Source organism: Martes martes, assembly GCF_963455335.1.
Source record: "Martes martes genome assembly, chromosome: X".
Classification (NCBI taxonomy): Eukaryota; Metazoa; Chordata; class Mammalia; order Carnivora; family Mustelidae; genus Martes; species Martes martes.
The window spans coordinates 34,882,325-34,909,097 of NC_137897.1; the positions used below are offsets into that span (position 1 = coordinate 34,882,325).

The window sequence follows — 26,773 nt, forward strand, 5'->3', positions numbered from 1 at the left end:
TCTATTAGGTCATGTCAGGAGGCACCTACTGTCTGCTTGTGCCATTTTGGAGGCATGTTAGGGGTGATCAGTAGGATTCATGATTTCACTGCGGTGTAGTCATTTCCTCATTCTATCACTTCTGGATTTATTATTTATTCTGTGATTTTTAAAAAAAGATTTATTTATTTATCTGATAGAGAGAGAGAGAGACACCGAGAGAGGGAACACAAGCAGGGGGAGTAGGAGACAGAGAAGCAGCCTTCCCGCCAAGGAGGGAGCTGGATGCGTGGCTTGATTCCAGGACCCTGGGACCATGACCTGAGCCGAAGGCAGACACTTAATGACTGAGACACCCAGGCACCCCTAGCTGTGATTCTTTTATAAAGAAAAACCTTACCTCATCACCTAGTGCATTTGGTTACCTTATAGTCCATAAATATGGAAAGGCAACATAAACGCTTGATTCTTTCCCCTTAGTTACCACCTTTTTTTTTGTTTTAAAGATTTTATTTATTTATTTGACAGAGAGAGATCACAAGTAGGCAGAGAGGCAGGCAGAGAGGAGGAAGCAGGCTCCCCGCTGAGCAGAGAGCCCGATGCGGGGCTTCATCTGAGGACCATGAGATCATGACCCGAGCCAAAGGCAGAGGCTTAACCCACTGAGCCACCCAGGCGCCCTAGTTACCACCTTTCAAAATAATGCTTTAGTAACCTCCAAAGTCTACTGATGAATGTTTTTAAGTATCATTATAAACTCACGGATCTAACAAACGTTTAGTTTATTTGATGCATTTCAGTTTACTTAGGTCAGTATTCTTATTGATGCTTATCCCATCTTTGGCCAGTGGAACTACTTGACTTTCCTTCTATCCACCCAAGTATCTTGGATGGCTTGTCTTCTGAAAAAAATAAGACGTTCCAGAATGGCGTTGTACTTTGCCTGCCCCTGGCCATGGAAGTAACCTTTTCTTGGAGGAGCTCTGGTTTCTTTGAAGAGAGACCTACTTTTGATGCAGTATAAAGAGTGATGATTTTCAAAAGAGGCTCCACGGAGGTGTATCTTTGGGCAGCGGACAGTGTTTGTTGAATGAAATGGTAGGAAGGGTCCCCGGGGCCAGCTCTTCATGCACAAAGGAGCTAACAGGGTATCAGAGCTACGTGGCCGAGTCACAAGGGCAAGGCACTGGGAGACCATCCCCAGGGTGTGACCTTTGGACAGTCAGGCCCTCGCCCTGGCATCCCTTCCAGCGGGACACTCTGCGGCTCCAGGTGCGTGACTAACGTTTCCGGCAGCGACGCGTCGTGGGAATTTCCCGGGCCCCAGCCTCCCCGGCCTTGCTGCTGAGAATGGCGCGGTGGGGGCGGGGAGCAGGTGGGAGGTGGGGCTGGGAGCCGACCGGCGGGGCTCCGGAGCCAGGGCGCCCTCTGGCGGTCACATGGGGAGGGGCGGGACTCGGCGGGGGCAGGGCTTCGCGCCCGGCAGCCCCTCCTCTTTGACCCTGGGGTTGGGCTGGGCGGGCAGACGCAGGCAGAAGCTGCAGAGGTTTCGCAAGGACGTGACCTTAAGGGGTAAAAACCACGGTGTGACGCGTGGTTGACAGCCGGGGCTAGCGAGCTGAACTAGTTCTCCGACGCCCGGGGAGGCGGGAAGGGAGCGGCTGGGCCGAAAGGTCCAGACCTGTGACTCAATGCCTGCAGCCCCCTCCATTGCTGCGGTGGCGCGCCCTGCGCCCCGGGGGAAGGAAGGGGGCGCGAGTCTGCACCTGGTCTGCGGTTGGGGTGACGTCACTCCACCCGGGGTGGGGGGGCTCAGCGGAATGAGGGCATGGTTTTCTCTGCCTCTCCCCTCCCCCCAGTGAAGCAGCGAGGCCCAAGCTGGTCACCGAGCTGGGGGTTTTGATTGGAAGTTTGGACGTGAAAGGACAGGGGAATTTGCTAATAGATAACAAAGGAGTTAGGTATTTTAGCCGTGGAATAGATTCAGTCGACGTAGTTTAGGGGTGCCTTCGGTGCCTAGCAAAAAGTGGGCCGGTTACTCCCCCTCCTCACGCAGGCAGCGGGAGTGGCCATGGGGGGTCATCTTTTGTTTCCTTGTCTTGCTAGGGTCCTGGAAAAGCCCAGGGACTGGGAGGCAGGGGGATGGGGTCCTCGCTTCATGTTTACCTGTCACTCTGGGAAACAAGTCACTTAACCTGCCTGGGTCCATCCCAGACCACGAGGGCCCTTCCCCCCAAATGTGCTCCATGTGCAAACAGCGGACCCTTAAGAGCTCACTTCTCCAGCATATGCAGTAGTGGCACAGTCTACGCTTAGGAGGGTGATTAAGAAAAGCAGGTTCAGAGTCTGTTGGGCACTGCGTTCTGAGGTCCCGGGGGCCCCATGACTCCTCACCCTGGGTCTCCCTCTATCTTGCCCAGTCTGAGGGTGATCTTGGCGTTGTGGGAGGGCGATTTGGATTAGCCACAAACCTGGACCAAACACTACAAAGGGCAAGGCCTGTGGGCATCCACGGAGGACGCCAGGAAGGGGCTCATTTCTTAGAGGAGGTAGTGCTTGTGCTAAGCCTGCCAGAAGGTTGGAATTTCAGCGCATGGAGAAGTGAGGAGAGAAAGGCGCAAAGGCTGGGGGACCGGCCATCCAGGGTCAGAGTGTCTGTGAATTGTGACCACTGCAGAAAGGCTGGAGGTGAAGTCTGCGCCCTCCGAATAACAGGCGAAGCCTCCTGTATCACTGTACCATGTAGCGTGGGGGGCCCCCCGGGCTGTGGAGCCCCTGAGAGGCAATCTCGCCCATCAGAACAGAAGGAGACCCTGTAGCCCATCCCAGGGCAGCCTGGCATTGAGCAAAAATCCCAACACGTCTCCCTGCACCAGGCCACCTTGGTAATCGGCATTTCTTTACCAATTCCAAATTGGGGAAGCTTAGCTGCTCCCACCTTCCATAAGGAATTCTGCCCCTCAATTTGTCGTAAGCGATGACTCTGGAAAGGAGGTTTTTGTTTTGTTTTGTTTTGTTTTTTTTAGATTTTATTTATTTATATGAGAGAGAGAGAGACAGAGCACGAGTGAGGGGAGGGGTAAAGGGAGAGGGAGAAGCAGACTCCCTGCTGGGTGGGGAGCCCCATGTGGGGCTCCGTCCCGGGACCCCCAGATCATGATTTGACCCGAAGGCAGACATTTAGCTGACTGAGCCAGCCATGCTCAGAATTTTCTTTAGGAATCAGTACATCTCTATCATTTTGCCTGGTAGCCAGAGACTGCTGGAGAATATGAACCCCCTCATCTCTTCCCGGAGCAGCCCTCTACAGAGGGTGGGTCTTGGTGGATAGATGGTCTGGCTCCCTGCCCTGCAGTTGGGATAATTCGGAGATATGTGCTCTATACTGTCTTCGTAGATTAGGCTCTGCTTGCCCACAGTGCCGACTTGCCTGTTAACACCGTTGATTTCTACCTTCTCCACTCTCCTGCTGGTGCTTCCAGGAATCACCTCCCAAATCAAGCCCCGGCGACCCTTGAACAACATGGGGGGATTAGGGGCAGTCAGAAAATCCACTTATATAACTTTTGGCTCCCCCAAAACTTAACTACTAAGAGCCTGCTGTTGACCAGAAGCCTTCCCAAGAACATAAACAGTCAACGAACACCTATTTTGTATAGGCTATGCATTCTGTACTGTATTTTTGCCATATAAGCTAGAGAGAAGAAAACGTGGTTAAGGAAATCATAAGGAAAATCCATTTCCCGTACCGTAGTGTGTTTGTTAGGGAAAAAATCCTCACGTAAGTGGACCTGTGCGTTTCCAACCCACGTTGTTTGCTGGTTGATTGTACTTATATTTGTATCTTTGTCTCAGGATCTGTTTCTGGGGGAACGCGAACCAAACATGAGGACACGTGTTGCATGAATGAAGCAATTGCCAATTCCTTCCAGGGCTCTCCTGGGCGTGTGTCTGATTTGCCTCATATGACATGAAACAGGGCACCTCGGAGCACCTGGCTGGCTCAGCTGGAAGAGCATGTGACTCTTGATCTCAGAGTCATGAGTTCAAGCCCCATGTTGGGTGTGGGGATTACAGAAATTAAAAAAAAAAAAATAAGGGGGAAACAGGGCACCTTTGCTTTGTTTCACTTGGAGTCAAGCTTCACATGTCCGTGCCCTCCGTGCCCCCCAGAACGGTCTTTTCTCCACGTGGTGTGTGTGTGTCTGTGTGTGCAAGCAGGAGGGATCAGAGGCAGAGAAAAAGAAAGAATCTGGTTTCGTATCCGAGTCTTCTCCAAGAGTATGCACAGGAGGTGGCTGAACGCCTAAACCCATGAATCCGCAGGAGGAATTTTGACTTTTCCCCTCACTTGTGGCCCCTAGCTGTGTCCCTGTGGGGCTGCCCCCCACCCCCACCCCGACCCCCACCAGTGCAGCAGGAATTACAAAGAAACACCAGGGCTTCCCACCCCTCTTCTGCTGACGGGAAGCTTTTCTAGAAGGCCACCTGCAAAGGCAGAATGTTGCTTCCTGGGCCCCTTCTGTTTCACAGGGTTACTTACACACTCCTCCTCCCTTTTCCTTCTTATCAGCTACCAACGGCATTGCAACATTGTCTGCTCGAGTGCAGCAGCGGTGTGGCTGGGGGCCAGGCTATCTCCATCTTTGAAGTTTCTCCCTGAGGGTATGCCAGTCCGTCTCAGTGGCACTTCCTGTGACCACCCCCACCCTCTTGCTTTTAACCCCTTGGGACCCTCGGGATCAAAGTTTTTGATCGCAAGGTGGCTTGTTCTCCAGCTGGAGTCCTTAGTGCTAGCTGGCCTGGCGGTTGGGTCCTTTCCTTTCCCCGCTGAGGGTCTCTGACCGCTCCTGACTTTGCATCTGGGAGAAATGTCTGATTTCCTAGGTAGAGAAGGTCTTCCTCAGGGAGGTCCTTGGCCCAGAGCGACAGACCCAAGAGCCTGGATAGGACTGAAGGCGAGGTGGGTCCAGTAAGCCACGGGCAAGGACTGTAGGTGTGGACAGGCTGTTCCAGCCGCCTTCCAGCCTGGGCAGCGGTTTCGTTTGTAAGGCCAGGCACACATTTCTACCCCATCTCCAGGATGCTTTCCTTCCCAGCAGAGGTTATAGCAAGTTCAGCCTTGTATTGGCTTACAAGGCCCAAGTGCAAGAAAAGCAAAATTCTCCAGGCACAGCAGTGGCGGACGTCTAGATTTGCACCCCGAGCCCCGGTTGTGGGAAGGGAACTCCAGGCTTCCATCCATCGGCGCCAGCACACCAAGGTCAGGCCAGCCAGGATGTGGCTGTCTCCCCTTGGGTGGTTCTCAGCCCTGGGTACCTGGCAGGTCAGTCCCAGCAGAGCAGAGGGCCGGTTCCTACAGCCAAGCTTGCTGGGGCCAGAAGAATGTGGGGGGCACCCAAACTGCCCCCTCCGCCCCCCTAAACCAGCCCCCACACCCATGGGAATCTGGTGAAAATGGAGAGCTCTGTCCCTTCCCCACCTCTCCAGGTTATATAACAGCGTCTTTGTTGAAAATGCTGATAATGCTGTTTGGCAGCAGCAGGAAGCCAGTTTCTGGCTACATATTGCTTGGGGGCTGGGGCTGGGGTCAGGGCAGGAGGTGGGGTCTGTGGGGGTTGGTTTAAGGAGAGAAAGGGGCCAGGCAGATGGAGAGGCCAAGGCCTGGAGATAAAGCCGATTGGTGTGTCAGCAAAATCTGTCCCGGGCTTTGGTGATTCGAAAGGCAGACAAATTCTTTCATCTCTGTTAATCCTCATCTGATACAGGATTTTCCTGCCATTAAATCTGGAGAAAGAAAAATAAGCACTCGAACCTGCACAAGCAAGTATTTCTCCTCAACTCCTGCTTACCATCTCCCCCTCCCCACCCCCACTCCCCTTTACTTCTCTGCTGGACCATTTTTTAGGTCTGTGGCTGCCAGATTTAGGAGATGGATGGGCTTGGGGAGCCGAAGGGCGCCTTGGAGGAGGAGCAGGACCAGGCAGACCCCCAGGACAGTAAGCGACTTTTGGGGACTATTCATGAATGCTTCTCAGCAGAGGTTTCCTCTCTGTCCATTTGCTTGCTGGGTTGTCAGTGAGTCCATCTGTGTTGCTGTCAGGGTTCTAGTCTGATGAAGGGTTTCCAAACAGAGCCAAGCTGTCAATTGGGGGCGGGGGGGGAGCTTCTGATGGGCTGTTGTTACTGGTTTCTCTTAAGACCAAGATGGATGGGGAGAAGCGAGTGTGAAGAAGAGGGCAAAGGCAGGGCATTCAGGAGGAAGTGCGCAGGTGTGGGGAGGGGCCTGTGTGTCCAGTTCTCCAGGGACCCCTCCTGGGCGCTCGGTGACCTGTGCTGTCTCCCTTCAGGTAGGGAGTCCACAGCTGGGTGGTTCTAAGCCACCAGGTGCATGAAAGGCCACAGGATGCTGGTCCTGCTGCTGCATGGTGAGTTCCAAGGCCCGTTCCTTCTGACCCCCAGCAGACAGCTGCCAGTGGGGGCAGGGGTTGGGGAGCCCATAGAAGATTCTAGAAGATGCATGGAAACCGCAGGGCTTCTACCCAAGGAGCTTGGTCTTCAAGTGGCTTTCATGAAAGCCGTACATGGACACCATGTACAGGACTGTGATCAGGGGGAGGGAATGGAGAATGAGATAAAACAGAATAGGTGGGGGGTTTGGTTTGCTTGTTTGTTTGTTGAAAAACAGAATTCCTGAGCCAAATATATGAAATAACCTTTTGGCAATTTTCTTATTCTAATTTCAGATATGAATTCTTTTTCTTTTTTTTTAATTTTTAAAAAGATTTTATTTATTTGAGAGAGGGAGAGACAGCAAGAGAGGGAACACAAGCAGGGTGAGTGGGAGAGCCGAGCAGGGAGCCCCACTCGGGGCTCAATCCCAGGACCCTGGGACCATGACCTGAGCCCAAGGCAGACGCCTAATGACTGAGCCACCCAGGCACCCCATCACTTTCTTATTCTAATTTCAGATACAACTTCATTGGTGTAATCACCAAAAGCTGCAGTGGTCATATTACTTTAAGCTTATTTAGTTTAAAAACAATCCCTTAAGCCATCTTCCTAAAGGAAGAAGAAAAAAATGAAAATATCAGGTGGGAATTGTGTGATTATGGATGTTGAAACATTCTTCCCCAAGGTTTTTGGTCCTATTGTTACGTGGGTTTTAATATAACAGGAAGACTCCTCACAGAATTTTTTTGCCACACCTCTGCAGACCTACCTGCTCAAATCCGAGATCGCGCAGGGGGAAAAAAAATCCCTTGGTAAATTCTGCAGTAAAGGATTCTACACAAAGAATCTGTTTTTCTGGCCCTCGGGTGAATGTAATTATTTGAGGTGATAAGTACCCATGTGATAGACGTCTGTGTGCAGTGCTGGCAGAGGAAATTTTGCCAGATAATTCCAAAATGGTAGTAATAGAATCTTCTGACCCTTTATTCCACTTTTTCAAAAAGTAGACCTTGGTCTATTCAGTGAGTCAACAGTACACTCCGGGGATATTACGAGGGATATAATTGGACAGCTTTTGTCCTTGAGAAACTTGCATTCCTTTATGGAAGACCTAATACATAAATGAGAAACCGAATTGGAACAAGGTGCAGGGAACACTGTGATAAGCAGGACATGACTTTCTACACCGAGGAGCCTCCAAAGGACAGAGGTTGACATATAATTACCAACAGCCAGCTCCTTGCCGTATCTTCTACCTAGAAAGGACATGAAGTTTGATTGACTCATTGGGACGGAATGTTTGGTTCTCTGAGCCAGCATGATTTTCAGTGTGTACCCAAAGCTCTCCCATCCCTGACAGAATGCAGACAGTATTCCTAGCCTGCGCATGGCAAAACGGGAGCTGTTCTTGCTGCCGCAGAAACCCGAAATACATCCAGATTTCTTGTGACAAGTTGGAGAGCTTAGCAGTGACATCATTTGCTAACAATAGATGCACTTAAAATTAATGACCGTCTCCACATCCCCTGGCGCTTTAATTTAAAACACACTCAGCAGCACAGACAGTATTACTCTGACTACAAGTCACAGGATTATGAACGACATGTTCCCGAGAAGCAGGCAGGGATAGGGTTGTACCTCCTTAGCTAGAGAAAAAAAAAGATTAAATGAGCTCGTCAAAACAAGGTCGTGGGGGAATCAGAAGTGGCTCACGGCAGGGCAAATCTGGGACAAAACCGGAACAGAAATTCTCTGGACAGGTGGGTTCACTGGAAGTGCCTCCCCTCCCCTCCTCTCCCCTCCCTTCCCCTCTCCGCCCCTCCCCTCCCCGCCCCTCCCCTCTCCACTATGGCAGCCCCTTTGGGGTCTTCCTGCTGTCCACAAGCTTAATATCCCAATTCCTTGCTTTATAGGGTTCCTCACCCCGGGCTTGCTCTAAACCACAAGTCTCTAACAAGGGCCCGGGTTTCTGTTTTATTCACCTTGCTGTCTCTAGAATCTAAGACATTGTAGGTGCTTGTAAAGATTTGTTAAATGGGTGAAGCCGCCCAGATGAGAACCACTACAGTACCTGATAGAGGCCTTGCACCTAAAAAAATCTGTATCTAGTTCAGAAACTCTTCAAACTCAATAATAAGACAACCCATTACAATTTTTCTTTCAATGAGTAACCTCTATGCCCAATGTGGGGCTCGAATTCACGACCCCAAGATCAAGAGTCACATGCTCTCCCAGGCGAGCTAGGTGCCCCCTAAGACAACCCATCTTTAAAATATGGACAGCACGTTTTGAATAGCTCTTTCATCAAAGAAGATATGCAGATGACTAGCAAGTACATGAAAAGATACTCAACCTTATTAGTCATCAGGGCGATGCACATGAAACCCAGAAGGAGATACCACTTCACACCCACTAGGATGGCTGGAGTTAAAAAGACATAGCAAGTGTTGGTGTGGATGTGAAGCAACTGAGATACTTACCATCGGACCCAGCAGTTCCTCTCCTAGGTAAACGCTGACTGAAAACACGTGTCTGCGGCAAGACTCACCCACAGATCCTTCCGTCAGCCTCAGTCACAATAGGTGAAAACTGGAAAACAGACCAAATGCCCATCCACAGGTGACTGAACACACAAATTGGGGTACATCCGCACAGTGGAATACTGTCCAGCAGTAAAAATGAACAACCGGGGCCCGTGGGTGGCTCAGTCGGTTGCGCGTTCAACTCTTGGTTTGGGCTCAGGTCATGATGTCACGGCCATGAGATCGAGTCCCGAGTCTGGCTGCACGTTCAGCAAGGAGTCTGTGAAGGTTTCTCTTTCCCTCTCCCTCTGCTGCTCCCTGAGATCTCTCTGTCTCTCTCAAATAAATAAATAAATCTTAAAAAAAAATGAAGGAACAGTGACATTCAGACAACACAGATGTATCTCACAAACATCATGTTGACTGAAAAAAACCATTTGATTCCATTTATATGAAGTTCTAGAATAGGCAAAACGAATCTACAGTTCAGAAAGTGTATCAGTGGTCGTCTGGAGCTGTGGATGGGGAGGGGACTGCTGTCAATGGGACCCGAGAAAACTTTCTGAATGATAGGAATGTTCTAAATCCTGTGTAGAGCGGAGCTTACATGGGTGTGTTGCATTTGTTATACACTTAAAATGGGTACATTTACATTGAGGTAAATTATACCTCAATCAACTTGACTTAAAAGAGAAAACGAAAAAAAAAAAAAAGAGAAAACGAAGTCTGTAGGGGGAGAGTGCCTGCACCCCAAAGAGAACACATCCTTTATTAACGAGACTGTGTTGTGGAGTGAAGGGCAGTATGTGTACGCCATTCATTGGCGTCGTTGCATGGATAAGTAGCTCGTTGGCTTTCATTGTAGAGTAGTACTCCTTGTATGGGGGCTACTGGTTTGTTCATCATTCATTCCCCCCATTGAAACAAGTAGAGCACTTGTTTCAGTTTGGGGCGATTATCAATATTTAGGCCCGGAGGCCTTCCTGGGGCCTTGTGTTCTACTCCTCCTATGGGACAGCTCTCTACCGTAGGATTCCCAGGGCCTGTGAGGCTATGAGCAGAACACCCTTCTCGAGACACACCAGTTTCTCCATCCCCCACGACACACATTAGTCAGCAAAGCTGAGGGGTGAATCCAGGATCCTCTCTGTCTTTACTGTCACAAAAAGTATGTTTGTGGCATGAGAAGGAAGTTCCGGGATTACCGTGAGGTCAGAGGCCATGGGATGGTCTCCCCCACTGCTTCTCTATTTCCCCCCACCCATTTCATTTTGAGAATCCAGCACTGGGTCTTGGCCTGAGGAGCAACCCGGACAGCATTTGCAGGGAGTGGGAGGAGAATGACTTCCAGAGCCAAAGTGGCTGAAGAGATTTTGCTGAAAGAAGAAAATGACCATATTTTCCCTTGCTATTTTGGTTTCGTGAGGCACAAGTTCTTTGAAAACAATGAGGATGAAGAACACTTAAAACTCAGCCTGTGGTTGGAAACTCCATGAGTAACTGTTCTCCTTAGCAGACCTCAAGGGGGGAAAAGCACACATCTGAAAAGCAGAGGGCCTCTGAAGGAGAAATTCCTCAGCTGGTCTACATTAAGACCTCATTCTATGGGGCATCTGAACCCAGCCTTCCCTGCCTCCCTGCAGCGTAGAGGTGGTCAGTACATCAGACCCGAACACAAAAGCAGGGACCCGTTTCTGTATTTGCCTAGATTCCGGACACCTTGTAACATTCACTATTATTATTATTTTTTTTAATTGAAGTAAAATTCACACAACATAAAATTAACCATGAACCATTTTCTTTATAAGAGAGAGAGAGAAAGTGCACCTGCATGCATGGTGGGGGAGAGGAGAGGCAGAAAAAGAGGGAGAGAGAGACTTACGCAGACTCCATGCCCAGCATGGAGCCCAACGTGCAGGCTCGATCTCAGGACCCCCAGGTCATGCCCTGAGCCAAAATCAAGATATCAGGAGTTGGACGCTTAACTGACTGAGCCACCCAGCTTCCCCAATCATGAACCATTTTAAATTCTTTAATTTTTTTTTTTTTTTAGGGTAGGCTCCAAGCATGACATCAAGACCTGAACTAAGACTTGGACACTTAACTGACTGAGCCACCCAGGTGCCCAAACCATGAACCATTTTAAAGTGTACAGTTTGGCAGCATTGAGCACATTCACAATGTTGTGCAAACATCATCTCTATTTCCAAGACATTTGCATCACTCCGAAAGGAAACCCTCTACCTATTAGGCAGTCACTCCTCATTCTTACTACTCCCAGCCCCTGGCAGTCACTAACCTACTTTCTGTCTCTACAGCTTTGCATCTTCTGGGCATTTCATGTAAATGGAATCGTACAGTATGTGGCCTGTGTGTCTGGCTGCTTTCCCCTAGCATAATGTTCGTTTGTTAGATTTATTTATTTATTTGAGAGAGAAAGCACGGGGGGAGGGGCAGAGGGAGAGGGAGAGAATATCAAACATACTCCACGCTGAGCTCGGAGGGCAACGGGGGGGTTCGATCTCATGACCCTGAGATCACGACCTGAGCCGAGTTGGATGCTTAACCGACCGTGCCACCCAGGCGCCCCTAGCATAACGTTTCTGAGGTTCATCCACATTTAGTGTGTATCGCTACTTCATTCCTTTTTAAGGCAGAATAATATTTCATGGTGTGGACAGACCCCATTTTGTTTATCCATTCATCTGTTGATGGACATTTGTTTCCCTCTTTGGGCTATTGTGAATAACGCTGCTATGAACTTTCATGCCCAAGTATTTATTAGAACACCTGCTTTCAAGTCCTTTGGGTATATACCTAAGGAGTGGAATTGCTGGGGCATATGGTAATTCTAGGTTACACCTTGTAACGTTTTATACCACGTGGATAAATCCCATTTTTTATTTTTTAAAGATTTTTATTTGTTTATTTGACAGAGATCACAAATAGGCAGAGAAGCAGGCTCCCTCCTGAGCAGAGAGCCCGACTCAGGGCTCGATCCCAGGACTCTGGGATCATGACTTGAGCCAAAGGCAGAGGCTTTAACCCACTGAGCCACCCAGGTGCCCGATAAATCCCATTTTAATAAAGTTAGTCCACCTAGACCCTTGGGTTTTGACTTGGGCTATGTATTGGGATCATCTGTGGAGCACAGTGCCTGGTTTCATCCTTGAAGATCAGAATTCTCTTGGTATGGTGTCCCGCCTGAGCATTGTGAGTGTCTGGAAAGCTCCTTAGGTGATTCTAATGTGCAGCCCAGGCAGAGAACCATTCTAGACTCTTCCTTGCAGTCTACTTGTTGTAACTTCACTAGTCTCATACTTGGTGTCTTGCTTTCCACTTTGGGGGCAGATCTCCACGTGGTCCTTGAAGTACTAGTCTCTTGGTGAGATTTAATCCTGTGGCAACAGTGCCTCGTGGAGCCTGCTGTTAGCTTTATCCCATGCTTTCACAGCTGTTTCGAGCTTTACAACTCCTCCGTTCCTCATAATGGTCTGCCTGTTACAGATGAGGGAACTGAGATTCGGAAAGCTTGGCTGAGGTTAAAGCAAAACAAAACGCTCAAGAGAGCAGTATGAGAAGGCAGGGATGAAAGGCAGTGTCATCAGAGTTTATGAGAGAATGAGAGAGGCCATGCCCTCAGGATGAGTGCTTCCAGATTGAATGCTCTGGAAAGTCCCGTATGCGTGACCCTGAGCTGTGACAGAGCCTGGCTGAGCAGCGGCCAGTCCTGAGACCTGGCCAGGTTGGCTGAATTTCCCACCTTCCTCTCCCAACGTCAGACTGGGAATAAAAGCACTGAAACCTCTTCAGATTTCCACACGCATCCTTCTCAAAAATACCGGTGTGCGAACAGAAATTGCTCAGCAACTGCCAGGGAGTTTGACCTTCACTTCTCACAAACTGTGATCTTTATTTTAATTCGGTAAATGTTTTTCTGGCCAAGGGATCCCAGTGGAACTTGGCCCTGGACAGCCGAGGAGATTTGTTTTTGGAATGATCACTGCTGATGACAGGAGGGGCCCCTTTTCATTTGCATTTGGAAAAATCAGGGATGGCCTCAACAAATTTTGATTTCATATTCTATTTATTGTGCCAGTGAATAGCAAGGAGCTTCCTTTTGGTTGAGGGGCACTGCCTGGTCCTGAATTTGAGTAGCCTTTTCTTTTAAGGTGGAATGTTTACAAGGTTCTCGGTGGGGGGGGGGCGGGGAGAAGGACCTGTTTTACCTCTGATGGTGTTTTGGATTCTTGTTGTAAACCACAGCACCAGGGTACCATTGAAGCCAAGAAAGGGTTATTCAGGATTGTGAGGTGTTCCCAGTTTTCCTGGTTGGGGCCCACTGCCCAGAGCAATGCCTAAGCCAGGGAGCCTGGCAGCTCCAGCAAAGGCCCTGAGGCCACCACCACTGGTGGACCCACCTGGCAGCTCACGGGCGTCATGCTGGGCGCTGGGTCCCAGAAATAATACTCCAAGAGCCTGAAATCCAGATGCCTCTGCCGTCATCCTGGCCAGAAAATGGTTTCTGCCTTGCACTTACTTCTGAATCCAAGTGTCCCTTGGGGTGTCCAATCAACAAAACTAGGTCACATGCCTGGGCCCTAACTGTAAGGGACGTTGGGAAAGAGAATTTCTGGCTTCTATCTTGAGGAGGGAGGACTTATAATGTAGAAAATTCCCTAATTGTACAAAGAGTACTTAAAAGGTGCCAGGTAGCCAGAAAAAGTATCAAATGTCCTCTACTATCAGAGATGGTTTGGTCGCAAGGAACAGAAATCCACTTGTCCACGCAGATGGTTTGAGTAGGTTTATAAAATGGAAACGAGGAAATGTCATAGAAACAGCTATAGCCAGACCTTCTGGGAACTAGCGAGCTGGCTAGCAACTTCCCGCTCTTCCTGATCTCCATCTCTGTGATGCTCACATTGGGTTTTGTCCTCTGTCCGCACACGCTTCCTCACCTTGCCCTGGACTCCTGCTCCCTTGTAACTCTGACAAGCACGTGGCTCTGGTAACAAACCTAGCCCCAGTGTTGTACTGGCTGATGCCCACACCATCTCACTGCCCATTCCATGTTCACGGCCAGTTGGTGGGGAGGGGGCAGGGGCTGTTGAATGAATCTGATTGGCTCCTTAGGTCAAATGTTTATCCCCAGTCCAAACAGCTGTGTCTGGGAGGAGGCAGCAGAGACCCACGGGGTCCTGGTACTTTTTCTTAGAGGTGGTGGTTGGCAACAGCTGCCGCCCAACTGGGAAAATGAGAGCCAGAAGGGCCCTTAAAGGGCAGGAAGCGCGGGCCCTTCAGTTTATAGTTAGAGACGGAAGCTCTTTGGGTGTGTCGGGTGGGGGAGAGTACAGCATAATGGAAAGACAAAAACCAAAGATTGATGTCATTTAACCACCTTGAACCTCAGTTTCCTCTTTCATGAGAAGAGAATAATACTTACCTTGCAGATTGTCATATGAAATGAAAAAAAGGTAGCAAGCTTAGCTTTGAGCAAACACTAATTAAAAAGAAACCCACAAAATCTGATTAATTTGAACTCTATGATACATGCTCCTATCACCCAGATAACATTCCCAAACTATGTCTTATAGATATTTGCTGTCTTTGGGGACCGAGTTCATCTGCAGGCCTTACTCTGTTGAGCTCTCAGAGCCCCCCTGCCAACGGCTCTGTTCTGGGACTACATAGAAGTATAATCTTATAGTATGTACCCTTTTGTGTCAAGTTTCTGTGGCTCAGCATAATGTTTTTGTTGTTTGTGTCAATGGTTTGTTCCTTTTTCTTTCTCTACTGTTGGGTAGTTTCCAATTTTTATCTGTTCTGAATAAGCCACTGTGAGCATTCTTGTACAGTCTTCATGTGGACCTTTCTTTTATTTCTCTTGGGTAAATACTTAGGAGTGGAATTGCTGAGTCATAGGGTAGGCATATGTTTAGCTTTAATAGACACTGCCAAAGCTTTGCAGAGTTCCCGAACTATTTTCCACTCCCGCCAACCATGTGAGAATCCAGTTGGTCTATGTCTTTGCCAGCATTTGGGGTTGTCAGTCTTTTGAACTGTTGCCATTCTAGTGGGTGTATAAGGAAATCTCATTGTTGTTTTAATTGGCACTTCCCTAATGACTACTTAATATATTCTTGCATGAAGTGTCTCAAGTCCTTTACCCATTTTTATTTAGTTGTTTCTATATTCTGTATACAAGTCATATACGTATATGGTATATATATGTGTATATATATGTATACACTGTATTACTTTCCTTGATACCTTTTTTTTTAAACTGCTTTATTGGGGCACCTGGGTGCTGCAGTTAATTAAGTGTCTGGCTCTTGTTTCAGCCCAGGTCATGATCTCAGGGTCATGAGATCAAGCCCCGTGTCGGGCTCTGTGTGGGGCTCCACATGGGACTCTGTGACAGACTCAGCAATCAGCACTCTGCTTAAATTTCTCTCTCCCTCTGCCCTCCCCCATGCACTTGCTCATGCTCTCTTGTGCTCTCTCTCAAATAATATTAAAAAAAACCCAACTTCTTGAAATATAATTGATGTTTAACAAACTGAACATATTTGAAGTGTACCCTTGTGAAACCATCAGCGCAATCAAGATAAATGACATATCCATTACCTCCAAGATTCATGCCCCTGTATGGTTCCTCCTTCCATGTCCCTCTCTGCCTCCCCACCCATCCTGAGCCAACCACTGATCTTTCTGTTACTACAGAGTAATGTTTTCGTACATGGAATCAGATACTATGTACCTTTTTTTTGTTTGGCTTCTTTTACTCAGCAGGATTATCTTGGGATTCATCCATTTCTTTTCATCACCCAGTAGTATTCAGTTGTGTAGCTACATGATAATTTGTTTACCTATTCAAACTTGGTGGGTGTTAATGTTGTTTCCAGTTCTGTGTTATTATGAATAAAGCTGCTGTGAACAGTCATGCCCAAGTCTTTTTTTAAAAAAGTTATTTATTTATTTATTTGACAGAGACAGAGAGAGAGAGATCACAAGTAGGCAGAAAGGCAGGCGGCGGGGGGTGGGGGAGCAGGCTCCCTGCTGAGCAGAGAGCCCAATGTGGGGCTGGATCCCAGGACCCTGAGACCATGACCTGAGCTGAAGGCAGAAGCTTAACCCACTGAGCCACCCAGGCGCCCCGTGCCCAAGTCTTTTGTATGGACATATGCTTTTATTTCCCTAGGAGTAGAATGGATGAATCATAAGGTAGGTGTATGTTTAATTTTAAAGGAAGTGCCACATTGTTTCCAATGTGGTGGTGCCACTTTACACTCCCGCCAACCCTGTAAGAGGGTCCCAGTTATTCCATATGCTCTTGAACACTTGGTATGTTGATCTTTATAATTTTAGTCATTCTAATAGGATACAATTCTAATTGGCATTTCCTTAACAACTAAGGATGTTGACCATATTTTCGTGTTTGCCTTTTATGTATCTTTTTTTGGTCAAGTGTTTCTTCACATATTTTGCCCATTTATTAATTGAGTTATCTCTTTTCTTATCACTGAGTTTTGAGAGTTCTTTATATATTTTGGATACAAGTCTTTTATGAGATATATATATACAGAGAAAATATATAGCTATTTTCTCCCAGTCTGTGGCCCGTCTTTTCATTCCCTTTTTTTTTTTAATGACTGATTGATTGATTTTAGAAAGAGAGCACGCACAAGCTTGACCTAGTGAGGGGCAGGGGGTAGGGAGAATCCTGAAGCAGGATTCTCTGAGTGTGGAGCCCAATGCAGGGCTCAATGCAGGGCTCAACACGGGTCTTGATCCCAGGACCCTGAGATCTTGACCTGAGCCGAAAGAAAGAGTCAGAGGCTTAACCATCTGCATCACCCAGAAACCCCTCTTTTCATTCTCTTAACAGTGTCTTTCAAAGAGCAGACTTCTTTTATTTTGATAAAGTCTAAGTTATTATTTTCTTCTTTTATGGTTTTTTTTTTTTTTTTGGTTCTAAGAAGACCTAGCTTACCATTAGGTCACAAAAGATATTCTTTTATATTGTCTTCAAGAAGATTTATAGTCTTAGCTTTTACATTTAGGTCTGTGGTCCACCTAAAATAAGTTTTTGTGTGTAGTGTGAGATGGGGGCCAAGGTTCTTTTTTTATTTTCTAGGGATTGCAGTATGCATCTTTAATTTATTGTGGTCTGCCTTGAATTAATCTTATACTGCTTCATCTGTAATGTAAGATCCTTACAAGAGTACAATTCAGTTTTACTTCCCTTCTTATCCTTTATGCTCTAGTCATATTTGTCATTTACATATGTTATAAACTCCACAGTGCATTGCTCTTTTGGCTTTAAACAATCACTTACCTGTTAAGCAATTAAGGTGAGAAAAAAGTCTTTTTGTTACATTATTGGCCATTTCCATTGCTCTTCATTCCTTATTTCCCTTCAGGCTAAAGAACATCTTTGTTTCTTGTGTGGAAGATCTGTTAGGGATGAATTTTCTTTTCTTTTTTTTTTTAAGATTTTATTTATTTATTTGACAGAGATCATAAGCAGGCAGAGAGGCTGGCAGAGAGAGAGGAAGGGAAGCAGGCTCCCTGCTGAGCAGAGAGCCCGATGTGGGGCTCGATCCCAGGACCCTGAGATCATGACCTGAGCTGAAGGCAGAGGCTTAACCCACGGAGCCTCCCAGGCACCCCTAGGGATGAATTTTCACAGATTTTGTTACCCTGAAAGTATCTCTATTTACTTCTTTTCTGAAGATACTTTTATTGGATATAGAATTCTAGGTTGCCAGATTTGCTTTTTTTTTCCAGGACTTAATTATTTTTATTTTTATTTTTATTTAAGTAATCGCCACACCCAGCGTGGGGCTTAAACTTGCCAGCCAGGTGCCCCTTTTCCAGCGCCTTATTTTTTATTTTTATTTTTTAAAGATTTTATTTATTTATTTGACAGAGATCACAAATAGGCAGAGAGGCAGGCAGAGAGAGAGGGGGAAGCAGGCTCCCTGCTGAGCAGAGAGCCCGATGCGGGGCTCAATCCCAGGACCCTGGGATCATGACCTGAGCTGAAGGCAGAGGCTTTAACCCACTGAGCCACCCAGGTGCCCCTTTATTTTTTTTAAATATTTTATTTATTTACTTATTTATTTATTTGAGAGAGAGAGAGAGAGAAAGAGCAGAGGGAGAGGGACAAGTAGACTCCACACAGAGCATGGAGCCCCACTTGGGGCTCGATCTCAGGACCCTGAGACATGACCTGAGCCAAAATCAAGAGTTGGACGCTTCACTGACTGAGCCAGCCAGGCACCCCTTTTCCAGCACTTTAAAAGATGCAATTTCAGGGGGCACCTGGCTGCTCACTTGGTAGAGCGTGGGACTCTTGATCTTGGGGTTATGAGTTCAAGCCCCACATTGGGCATAGAGTTTACTTAAAATTTTTTTTAAAGATATATTTTATTGACTTATAGCCTCTGTGGGTCAGTCATCATTCTTATTGTTGTGTACTCTACGTAATGTCTTTTTTCTTTGGATGCTTTAAAGAATTTTCTATCTTTGGTTTTCAGCAGTTTGACTATGATGAGTCTAGAAGTATATTTGTATGTGTGTGTATGTGATGTTACTTGGGGTTTGCTGGTTCTTGGTTTTAATCAAATTTTAGAAATTGTCCATTATTTTTCTGCTCTATTCTGTACTTTTTAACTCCAAATACATGCATGTTAGTCTAATTACTTGATATTATCCCACAGGGCGTTGAAGTTCCAATCATATTTTTTCCAGTCTTTTTTTTTCTTCTGTGCTTCTGTAATTTCTGTTGACCTCTCTTCAAGTTCATGAAATCTTTTTTCTGCTGTGTCCAATCTGTTTTTCTTATTCAATCATTTTTTAAAAATTTCAAATATTGTGGTATGCCTGGGTGGCTCAGTTGGTTGGATGTCCAACTTGTGATTTCGGCTCAGGTCATGATCTCGTATCCTAGGATTGAGCCCCGTGTCAGGCTCCATGCTCTGCAGGGAGTCTGCTGGAGGATTCTTTCTTTTCTCTCTCCCCTTCCCCACCATGCTCTCTGAAATAAATAAATCTTAAAATTTTTTTTCAAATATTATATTGTTGTTTCAGCACTAAGATTTCCATTGGGCTCATTTTTAGTTTCCATATTTCTTCTAAGATTCAAATTTTCCATGTCTTCACCCATTATATCCATCTTCTCCTGGAAATTTCTTAACATATTTATAATTAATCCTTGTTTGGTAATTCCAACATCTGGGCAGTCTTTGGGTCTGCCTCTGTTAACACTTTTTTTTTCCCTTTTGACAAGTGTCATGTTTTGCTACTTCACATATCTAGTATTATTTGTATACAAGGAGTAGTTATAAGGAATTCTAGATTCTATATCTTCCTTCGAGGAGTGTTGAATTTTGTATGGCAGTCACTTAAAGTACTGACTGACAGGTCACCTTGATACTGGGGAGGCTTACTTTTAGGCTTGGTTAGGGTAGGCCTAGTGCAGTTTTGCCCTTTGTCCTGGGAAATTGTCTTTACTATTAAGGTGTGGTCTTTACTATTAAGGAAATCCTCTGGGATTTCCATGGAAAGCCTGAGGTATTTTATAAGCCCTTCTAACTTGGTAGACCTTGAACTTTTAATCTGTCTCCCATTACTGGGAAATTGTTGAAATCTTTGGTTAGTGCTTTTGGCCTTCACTTCTTGGCTCCTTGGAGTCACTCCACATATATGCACGTTAGGACTCAAACAAGGATCTGAGGGGAGTCTGTATGCCAGTTTTGTTTTCCCTCTTCAATTTCCAGACACTGTGGCAGCTGTAATACTCTGGCTTCTAAAGCATCAGCCTGATAAGACTGTTGCTTTTTGCTTGAACTCTACTCCCTATCTGCAGCATGGACTTGAAAATGCCCTAAGAGGGGGTGCCTGGGTGGCTCAGTGGGTTAAAGCCTCTGCCTTCGGCTCAGGTCATGATCCCAGGGTCCTGGGATCGAGCCCCACATCGGGCTCTCTGCTCAGCAGGGAGCCTGCTTCCCCCTCTCTCTGTCTGCTTCTCTGCCTACTTGTGATCTCTGTCTGTCAAATAAATAAATAAAATCTTAAAAAAAAAGAAAATGCCCTAAGAGGAAAAGGCAGTTTTCTTTTCATTTTAATTTTTATAATTTATTATTTTTAAAAATTCCAGTAGAGTTAACATACAGTGTTATTTAGGTATAAGAGGAAAAGTCAGATAAATGTGTCTTCACATAGTTTGCCTCTCATTTTTCTTAATTAATTTTTTTTAGAGAGGGAAGGAGGGGGAGGGGCAGAGAGAGAGGGAGATTGAGAATCTTAAGCAGACTCCATGCCCAGCTTGGAGCCCGACCTGGGGGGTTGATCTCAAGATCCTGAGATCATGACCTGAGCCAAAACCAAGAAATCAAGAGTTGGAGGTTTAACCACCTGAACCACTGTGCCCCAGCTTCTCTTCTTTTAAGGGTTGTATCTACTCTGGTTGCCTATTTAAGTTGATCTCTCGTGTCTTCAAAGATTTTTTTGTTTAAATATTTTTTCAGAGTTTACACTAGCTATCAGCAGGAATGTTAGTCTGATACAAGCTCCTGTGCCATTACTGCAAGCAGAACTCACCCAAATATGTTATTATTTTTTAAAAAATTTTGTTTTAGTGCCCTACTTTTCTGAATCATTAGACGTATACTTAGTCTTCATATTGGGTAAACCCATACTGGATTTTGGTTGTCTGTTCTGAGAACTTACTTGATTTCATTTGAATTTCACTAAGTAATCCAGTAAATTAGTAATTCCTAGTGGCTCTTAAAGTTTCAGAGGTTGAAAATAGTGTCTAGTAGTGACAACATCTTGAGTGTTTCAAGTTCAAAATAAATCTTAATCTATTTTCTGAAATAGGGAATACAACCACATGGTTCAACATTTAAGATAAAAACGACACACAAGGGGCACCTGGGTGGCTCAGTGGGTTGAGTCTCTGCCTTCAGCTCAGGTCATGATCCCAGGGTCCTGGGATCTAGCCCCGCATCGGGCTCTCTGCTCAGAAGGGGGCCTGCTTCCCCCCTCCCCCTCTGCCTGCCTCTCTGCCTACTTGTGATCTCTCTCTGTCAAATAAATAAAATCTTAAAAAAAAAAGGACACACAATAAAAGCTTCACTCCCACCCGTGTTGCATGTGTTTTAGAAAAACTGGCAGCTCCATTTTATTAACTAATCCCTGTCATAATCCCAGGAATTCCTTGACAAAGAGGTTTTGTGTTTTTTTTTTAACCAAACTTTTATTTTTTTATTTTTATTTTTTAAAAGATTTTATTTATTTATTTGAAGACAGAGATCACCAGTAGGCAGAGAGGCAGGCAGAGAGAGAGAGGAGGAAGCAGGCTCCCCGCTGAGCAGAGAGCCCGATGCGGGGCTCGATCCCAGGACCTTGGGATCATGACCTGAGCTGAAGGCAGAGGCTTTAACCCACTGAGCCACCCAGGCGCCCCTTAATCAAACTTTAAAAAAAAAAAGATTTTATTTATTTATTTGAGAAAGAGAGAATGAGAGAGAGAGAGAGAGACCATGAGAAGGGGGAGGGTCAGAAGGAGAAGCAGACTCCCTGCTGAGCAGGGAGCCCAATGTGGGACTCAGTCCCAGGACTCCAGGATCACGACCTGAGCTGAAGGCAGTCCCTTAACTAACTCAGCCACCCAGGCGTCCCAAACTTTTTTTTAAAAAAGATTTTATGTATTTATTTGACCCAGAGAGAGAGAGAGAGAGACAGAGAACACAAGCATGGGGAGCAGGAGAAGGAGAAGCAGACTCCCCCCTGAGCAGGGAGCCCAATGTCGGACTTGATCCCAAGACCCTGGAATCGTGACCTGAGCTGAAGGCAAACACGTAACTGACTGAGCCACCCAGGCGCCCTGTTTTTTTTTTTTTTTAATAGATTTTTAAATTTATTCATCTGACAGAAATACAGAGACAGCACAAGCAGGGGGAGAGGCAGAGGGAGAGGGAGAAGCAGACTCCCTGCTGAGCAGGGAGCCCAATGTGGGGCTCGATCCCACATCGAGCTGAGCCGAAGACAGATGCTTAACCATCTGAGCCACCCATGTGCCCCTTATGTTTTGTTTTTAATAAATGACATTCTCCAGGAGGAATCATTACAGAGGAAGGCATCAATTCCATTTAATTCTGCAAACATTTAGTGTGTCCAGAACAATGTTAGCTATTGTTGAGTAGAAACATGAGTCATACAGTTGAGAGTGCACTTCTCTTAATTAAAAAGAAGAGAGTAGAATGAAGGACTATTTGTAAGGAAATCGGATGCCTTCTACTTGACCCAGTTGGAAGAGTTGTGATAGAAAAAGGTCCCATCCCTGCCCAGCTGACGCCTGGAGTTAAGGTTATATTCTTGGCTCTGTCTCTCTAAAAGGGTTTCTCTCTAGCTCAGCTGCTGCCCTGTTTACAGTCAAGCTCAGCGCAAGGTCCAAGAACCTTGCTGGAAGCTTGGTGTCTGGTTCATAGGGAGAGGTTAGAACTAAGTCAAGCCTCTGTAACATCAGAATGTTTAACTAGCTACAGTTTACAACAGAGGGGTTGCTCAAAGGGCTGAGTGTTCTCCAGCCAAGTCTGAAAAAGCTGAACCCCTTCCTAGCAGCTGAAAAAACATGAAGTGTCCACAACAAATGTACTGAAGGCACTGGGAGCTGAACAAAGCCACAGAGGCAGCAGCAAGCAGATTCTGCACACTCCTTGTGTGGCCACACCTTCAGGTGCCTACAAGGGCTCCAAGGCAGGGTAATGGGTACACAGTGGGAGGGACTGAATGGCAGGTCAGGGATGTTTGCTAGGACTTTGGGAGTACTGCTGAGGGAGGCTAGAAATTATGAGTGTCAGTGGTCCGGTTTACCTCTGGGTACCTTTGTTCCTCTGCAGGAATTTCAGATCGAGCACGCTCCACCTGTGAGCTGCTCCTGGCCAGATAAAACCTGTGTTTCTTCCATGCTGCCTTTTCCATTGGAACTCAAGATGGGGCTTAGGACCTCTGGCTACCATTCTGTTTTGCTGCAGGTGGCAAGCCTCCTGGAGGGCTTTTGAAGCCTTTATCTGATTCTTCATTCATGTGCTCAGAACAAAATCAACTTATAAACACCATTCTCTCCTGTGATGATTTATAAAGGTCTCTAGAGAGCAAGGGCTGGTGAATGATAATTAACTCTACAGTGTCCACAGTTATTTTTTTGAGATGCGTAAGAAGGTCATTGTTAATTTAGAATGCTGTCCTTATGGCTTAAATGTGGTGATTGTTAAAAACAAAAAAAATTGACAGAATTTTCTTTCTCGACCAACCTCGGGTTCCTTAAATCTTATTCATGAGGCTTAATTTCCTCAAGGTGGGGGGGTAGTTTTCAGTTATTGAATTCTTATCGCAGGAGGGACTAGATTAGCACCAATAAAAATATAATGCAAGTCACAATGTTTAAATTTTCTAAGTAGCCCCATTAAAATGTAAAAAGAAACAGTTGATATTAATTTTAATATTTTAGTTAATCCAATATTTCTAAAATGTCATTTCAACACATAATCAATATAAGAATTATTGATGAGATAACTTACTTTTTTTTTTTTGGTACTAAGTCTTTGAGACCTGCTGTATATTTTACTCTTCTAGCACATCTCAGTTCGGGCTAGGCATATTTCAGATGCTCAGAAGCCACATGTGGCTAGTGACGACGGTATCGGACAGCGCAGGACTAGAGCACAGGCCTCGGTGATGCCCTCCAGGTCCCCCTACGCATGCAATGAACCCCCTAGGCCGAATTCTAGGAGACCATCAAGTGATGTTACAGGCGGGAGGGTGTTTCGAATTGGGTCAGATGCCAGAATCCCACCTGGGATTTGCCGGTGAAGATAACTGGAAAGCAAAGCGGTGGGTGGCGTGGGTGGGGAACCTGCGCCGGGAAGGTCTGGGACCTGGAAAGAAGGCATTCGGAGGGCGCAGTTATGCAGGAGGTGTGAGAACTTGGTGGGTAGAGGGCAGAATCCTGCTACGTGGACAGGCAGGACTTCACTGGCGCGACCCTTTGACGGTTGTTCCTTTTCTGTCTTCTCTCCGTGCTCCTCACCTCCCAGCGGTGGTCTTCACCCTGCCCAGCATCTGCGCGGAGGAGGCCTGCACACGCACCTGCCCCGCCGCCTGCGCCTGCAGCAGCACCGAGCGTGGCTGCTCCGTGCGCTGTGACCGCGCCGGCCTCCTGCGGGTGCCGGCTGAGTTCCCATGCGAGGCGGCTTCCATCGACCTGGACCGGAACGGCCTGCGCTTCCTGGGCGAGCGGGCATTTGGCACGCTGCCGTCGCTGCGCCGCCTGTCGCTGCGCCACAACAACCTGTCCTTCATCACGCCCGGCGCCTTCAAGGGCCTGCCGCGGTTGGCCGAGCTGCGCCTGGCGCACAACGGCGAGCTGCGCTACCTGCACGCTCGCACCTTCGCCGCACTCGGCCGCCTCCGCCGGCTCGACCTGGCCTCCTGCCGCCTCTTCACGGTGCCCGAGCGCCTCCTGGCCGAGCTGCCCGCACTGCGTGAGCTCGCCGCCTTCGACAACCTCTTCCGCCGCGTGCCCAGCGCGCTGCGCGGCCTGGCCAACCTGACGCATGCGCACCTGGAGCGCAGCCGCATCGAGGCGGTGGCCTCCAGCTCGCTGCAGGGCATGAGGCGCCTGCGCTCGCTCAGCCTGCAGGCCAACCGCGTCCGCGCGGTGCACGCAGGCGCCTTTCGCGACTGCGGCGCCCTGGAGCACCTGCTGCTCAACGACAACCGGCTGGGGGAGCTGCCCGCGGAAGCCTTCGTAGGCCTGCGCCGCCTGCGCACGCTCAATCTGGGTGGCAACGCGCTGGGCCTCGTGGCGCGCGCCTGGTTCGCGGACCTGGTGGAGCTTGAGCTGCTCTACCTGGACCGCAACAGCATCGCCTTTGTGGAGGAGGGCGCCTTCCAGAACCTCTCGGGCCTCCTCGCTCTGCACCTCAATGGCAATCACCTCACTGTGCTGGCCTGGGCCGCCTTCCAGCCTGGCTTCTTCCTGGGCCGCCTCTTTCTCTTCCGCAACCCGTGGCGCTGTGACTGCCACCTGGAGTGGCTGCGGGACTGGATGGAGAGCTCTGGGCGCGTGTCCGACGTGCCATGCGCCGCCCCGGGCTCCGTGGCTGGCCTGGACCTCAGCCAGGTGGCCTTTGGGCGCTCTTCCGATGGCCTCTGTGTGGACCCGGAGGAGCTGAACCTCACCGCATCCAGTTCAGGCCCGTCCCCAGAGCCAGAGGCCACCACCGTGAGTAGGTTCAGCAGCCTCCTCTCCAAGCTGCTGGCCCCGAGGGCCCCAGTGGAGGAGGTGGCCAACACCACCGAGGGGCCGCTCAACATCTCCCTGTCCGACAGCCTTCCCTCCGCCGGGGTGGCCGTCTGGGTCCACAATGCCCAGTTTCTCCTCGGCTCCGGTCTCCTGCTCAGTGTGGCCCAGCGCGCGGTGTTTGTCCTACACGTGGATTGACCTTGCCCCAGTGGGGTAGCCCAGATTGCCTTGGCCAGTGGGGAAAAGTGTAGTTAACTGGCCTTGAGATTGTTTGTGGTCGGGGGGGAGAGGGGAACAGGGTTGGGGCAGGTGGTGAAAATTACAGCCCAGGATGGAAGGGACAGTTTACTTTCAGAGATGGCTCTAGGAAGCGGAGAACCCCCGGCAATGCCACGTCAGGGATGGGGTGGAGGTGGGGAGAGGAATGGATTTCTGCTAATGTCACATGGGCATCAATTGGAGAAGAGAAGCAAGAGTGAACGTGGGCCCTCCAGTGAGAAGATTAGGAATTGGAAGCTCCTAAGGCTACAGGGCTCTACCCCATCATTTGCCCCCATCTTTCAGGAAACAGAGACTCGGGTGCCGGAAATAGCGTCAATCCAGTGGCTAAGTACCAAGAACTGTGCCAGTTTTGCTGGTGGGACCGCCCATTAAGCCCAGTCCCTTTGTTTTCTACCACAGTTACCCTCCCCCTCACCGAGGGGCACAGGATACTAGAGTCCAGGAAGATGGACAGAACAGGAGAGAAGGGGGATGTGAGAGGAACTTAGACCCAAGGGGTTGGCGTTGGTTCCTGGGGTCTGGAATGTGTCAGGAGGCATTGAAAACAAAGATCCATTTCACTTACTTCACAGTTATTTCCAGGGGTGGCCTTAGCCACAAAACAACTTTAGGGCAGGGTAGGAGGAGAAAAGGTGGGGGATGGGGTTTTCCGTATACAACTAAGTGTGTAAAATACTAAGATTTAAGAAAAAGTTAAACAAGTTTCTTTATTGCAAGATTTTTTAGTCTTTCATATGCAAACATGCATTGTGAATCTCCAGAGAGGCCACAAAATCCTCTTTCTTAGGTTGTGTAGAAGACAGAGATGCTGTTAGCAGGGTAGGGAATCTCCAGCTTGGATGATCCCATTAGGTGTGGAAATTATTATGGGTGGCACACTTTGAGGCTGACTAATGGCCAGGAGACAAGGAGGCAACCAGTAGCTGGGAAGGGGGCCACAGAGATTTCCCAGGGTAGGAGTTGGCCAACTGTAACCCCCTAGGCCTGAGTGTCAGAGCAAATTCTGTATGGCTGCTAAATACTTGCTCACGTACTTGTCCACACACAAGTAATGATGATTGCATTTGTCAACATGTGCGAAATCCCTAGGTTTTATTTTTTTGTTTTTGTTTTTGTTTTTTTTTTGTTGTTGTTGTTTTTGTGTGAGTAAAGTGATAGGGGTTTTTTAAGTGAGGATACAGAAAAAGCTCTCAGGAGTGAGAGCAGTCCCATCAGG

At 47.7% G+C, this 26,773-nt stretch overlaps 1 protein-coding gene across 1 annotated transcript; it reads left to right on the forward strand.

Moving 5' to 3' along the window:
- Positions 1-6,370: 6,370 nt before the first annotated feature.
- On the forward strand, positions 6,371-25,473 carry NYX (nyctalopin; the record flags this gene model as incomplete). Its single annotated transcript, XM_080795612.1, has 2 exons — positions 6,371-6,407; positions 24,065-25,473. The coding sequence occupies 2 exons, from the start codon at positions 6,371-6,373 to the stop codon at positions 25,471-25,473; spliced, it is 1,446 nt and encodes a 481-aa protein (XP_080651738.1).
- Between the last annotated feature and the right edge of the window lie 1,300 nt (positions 25,474-26,773).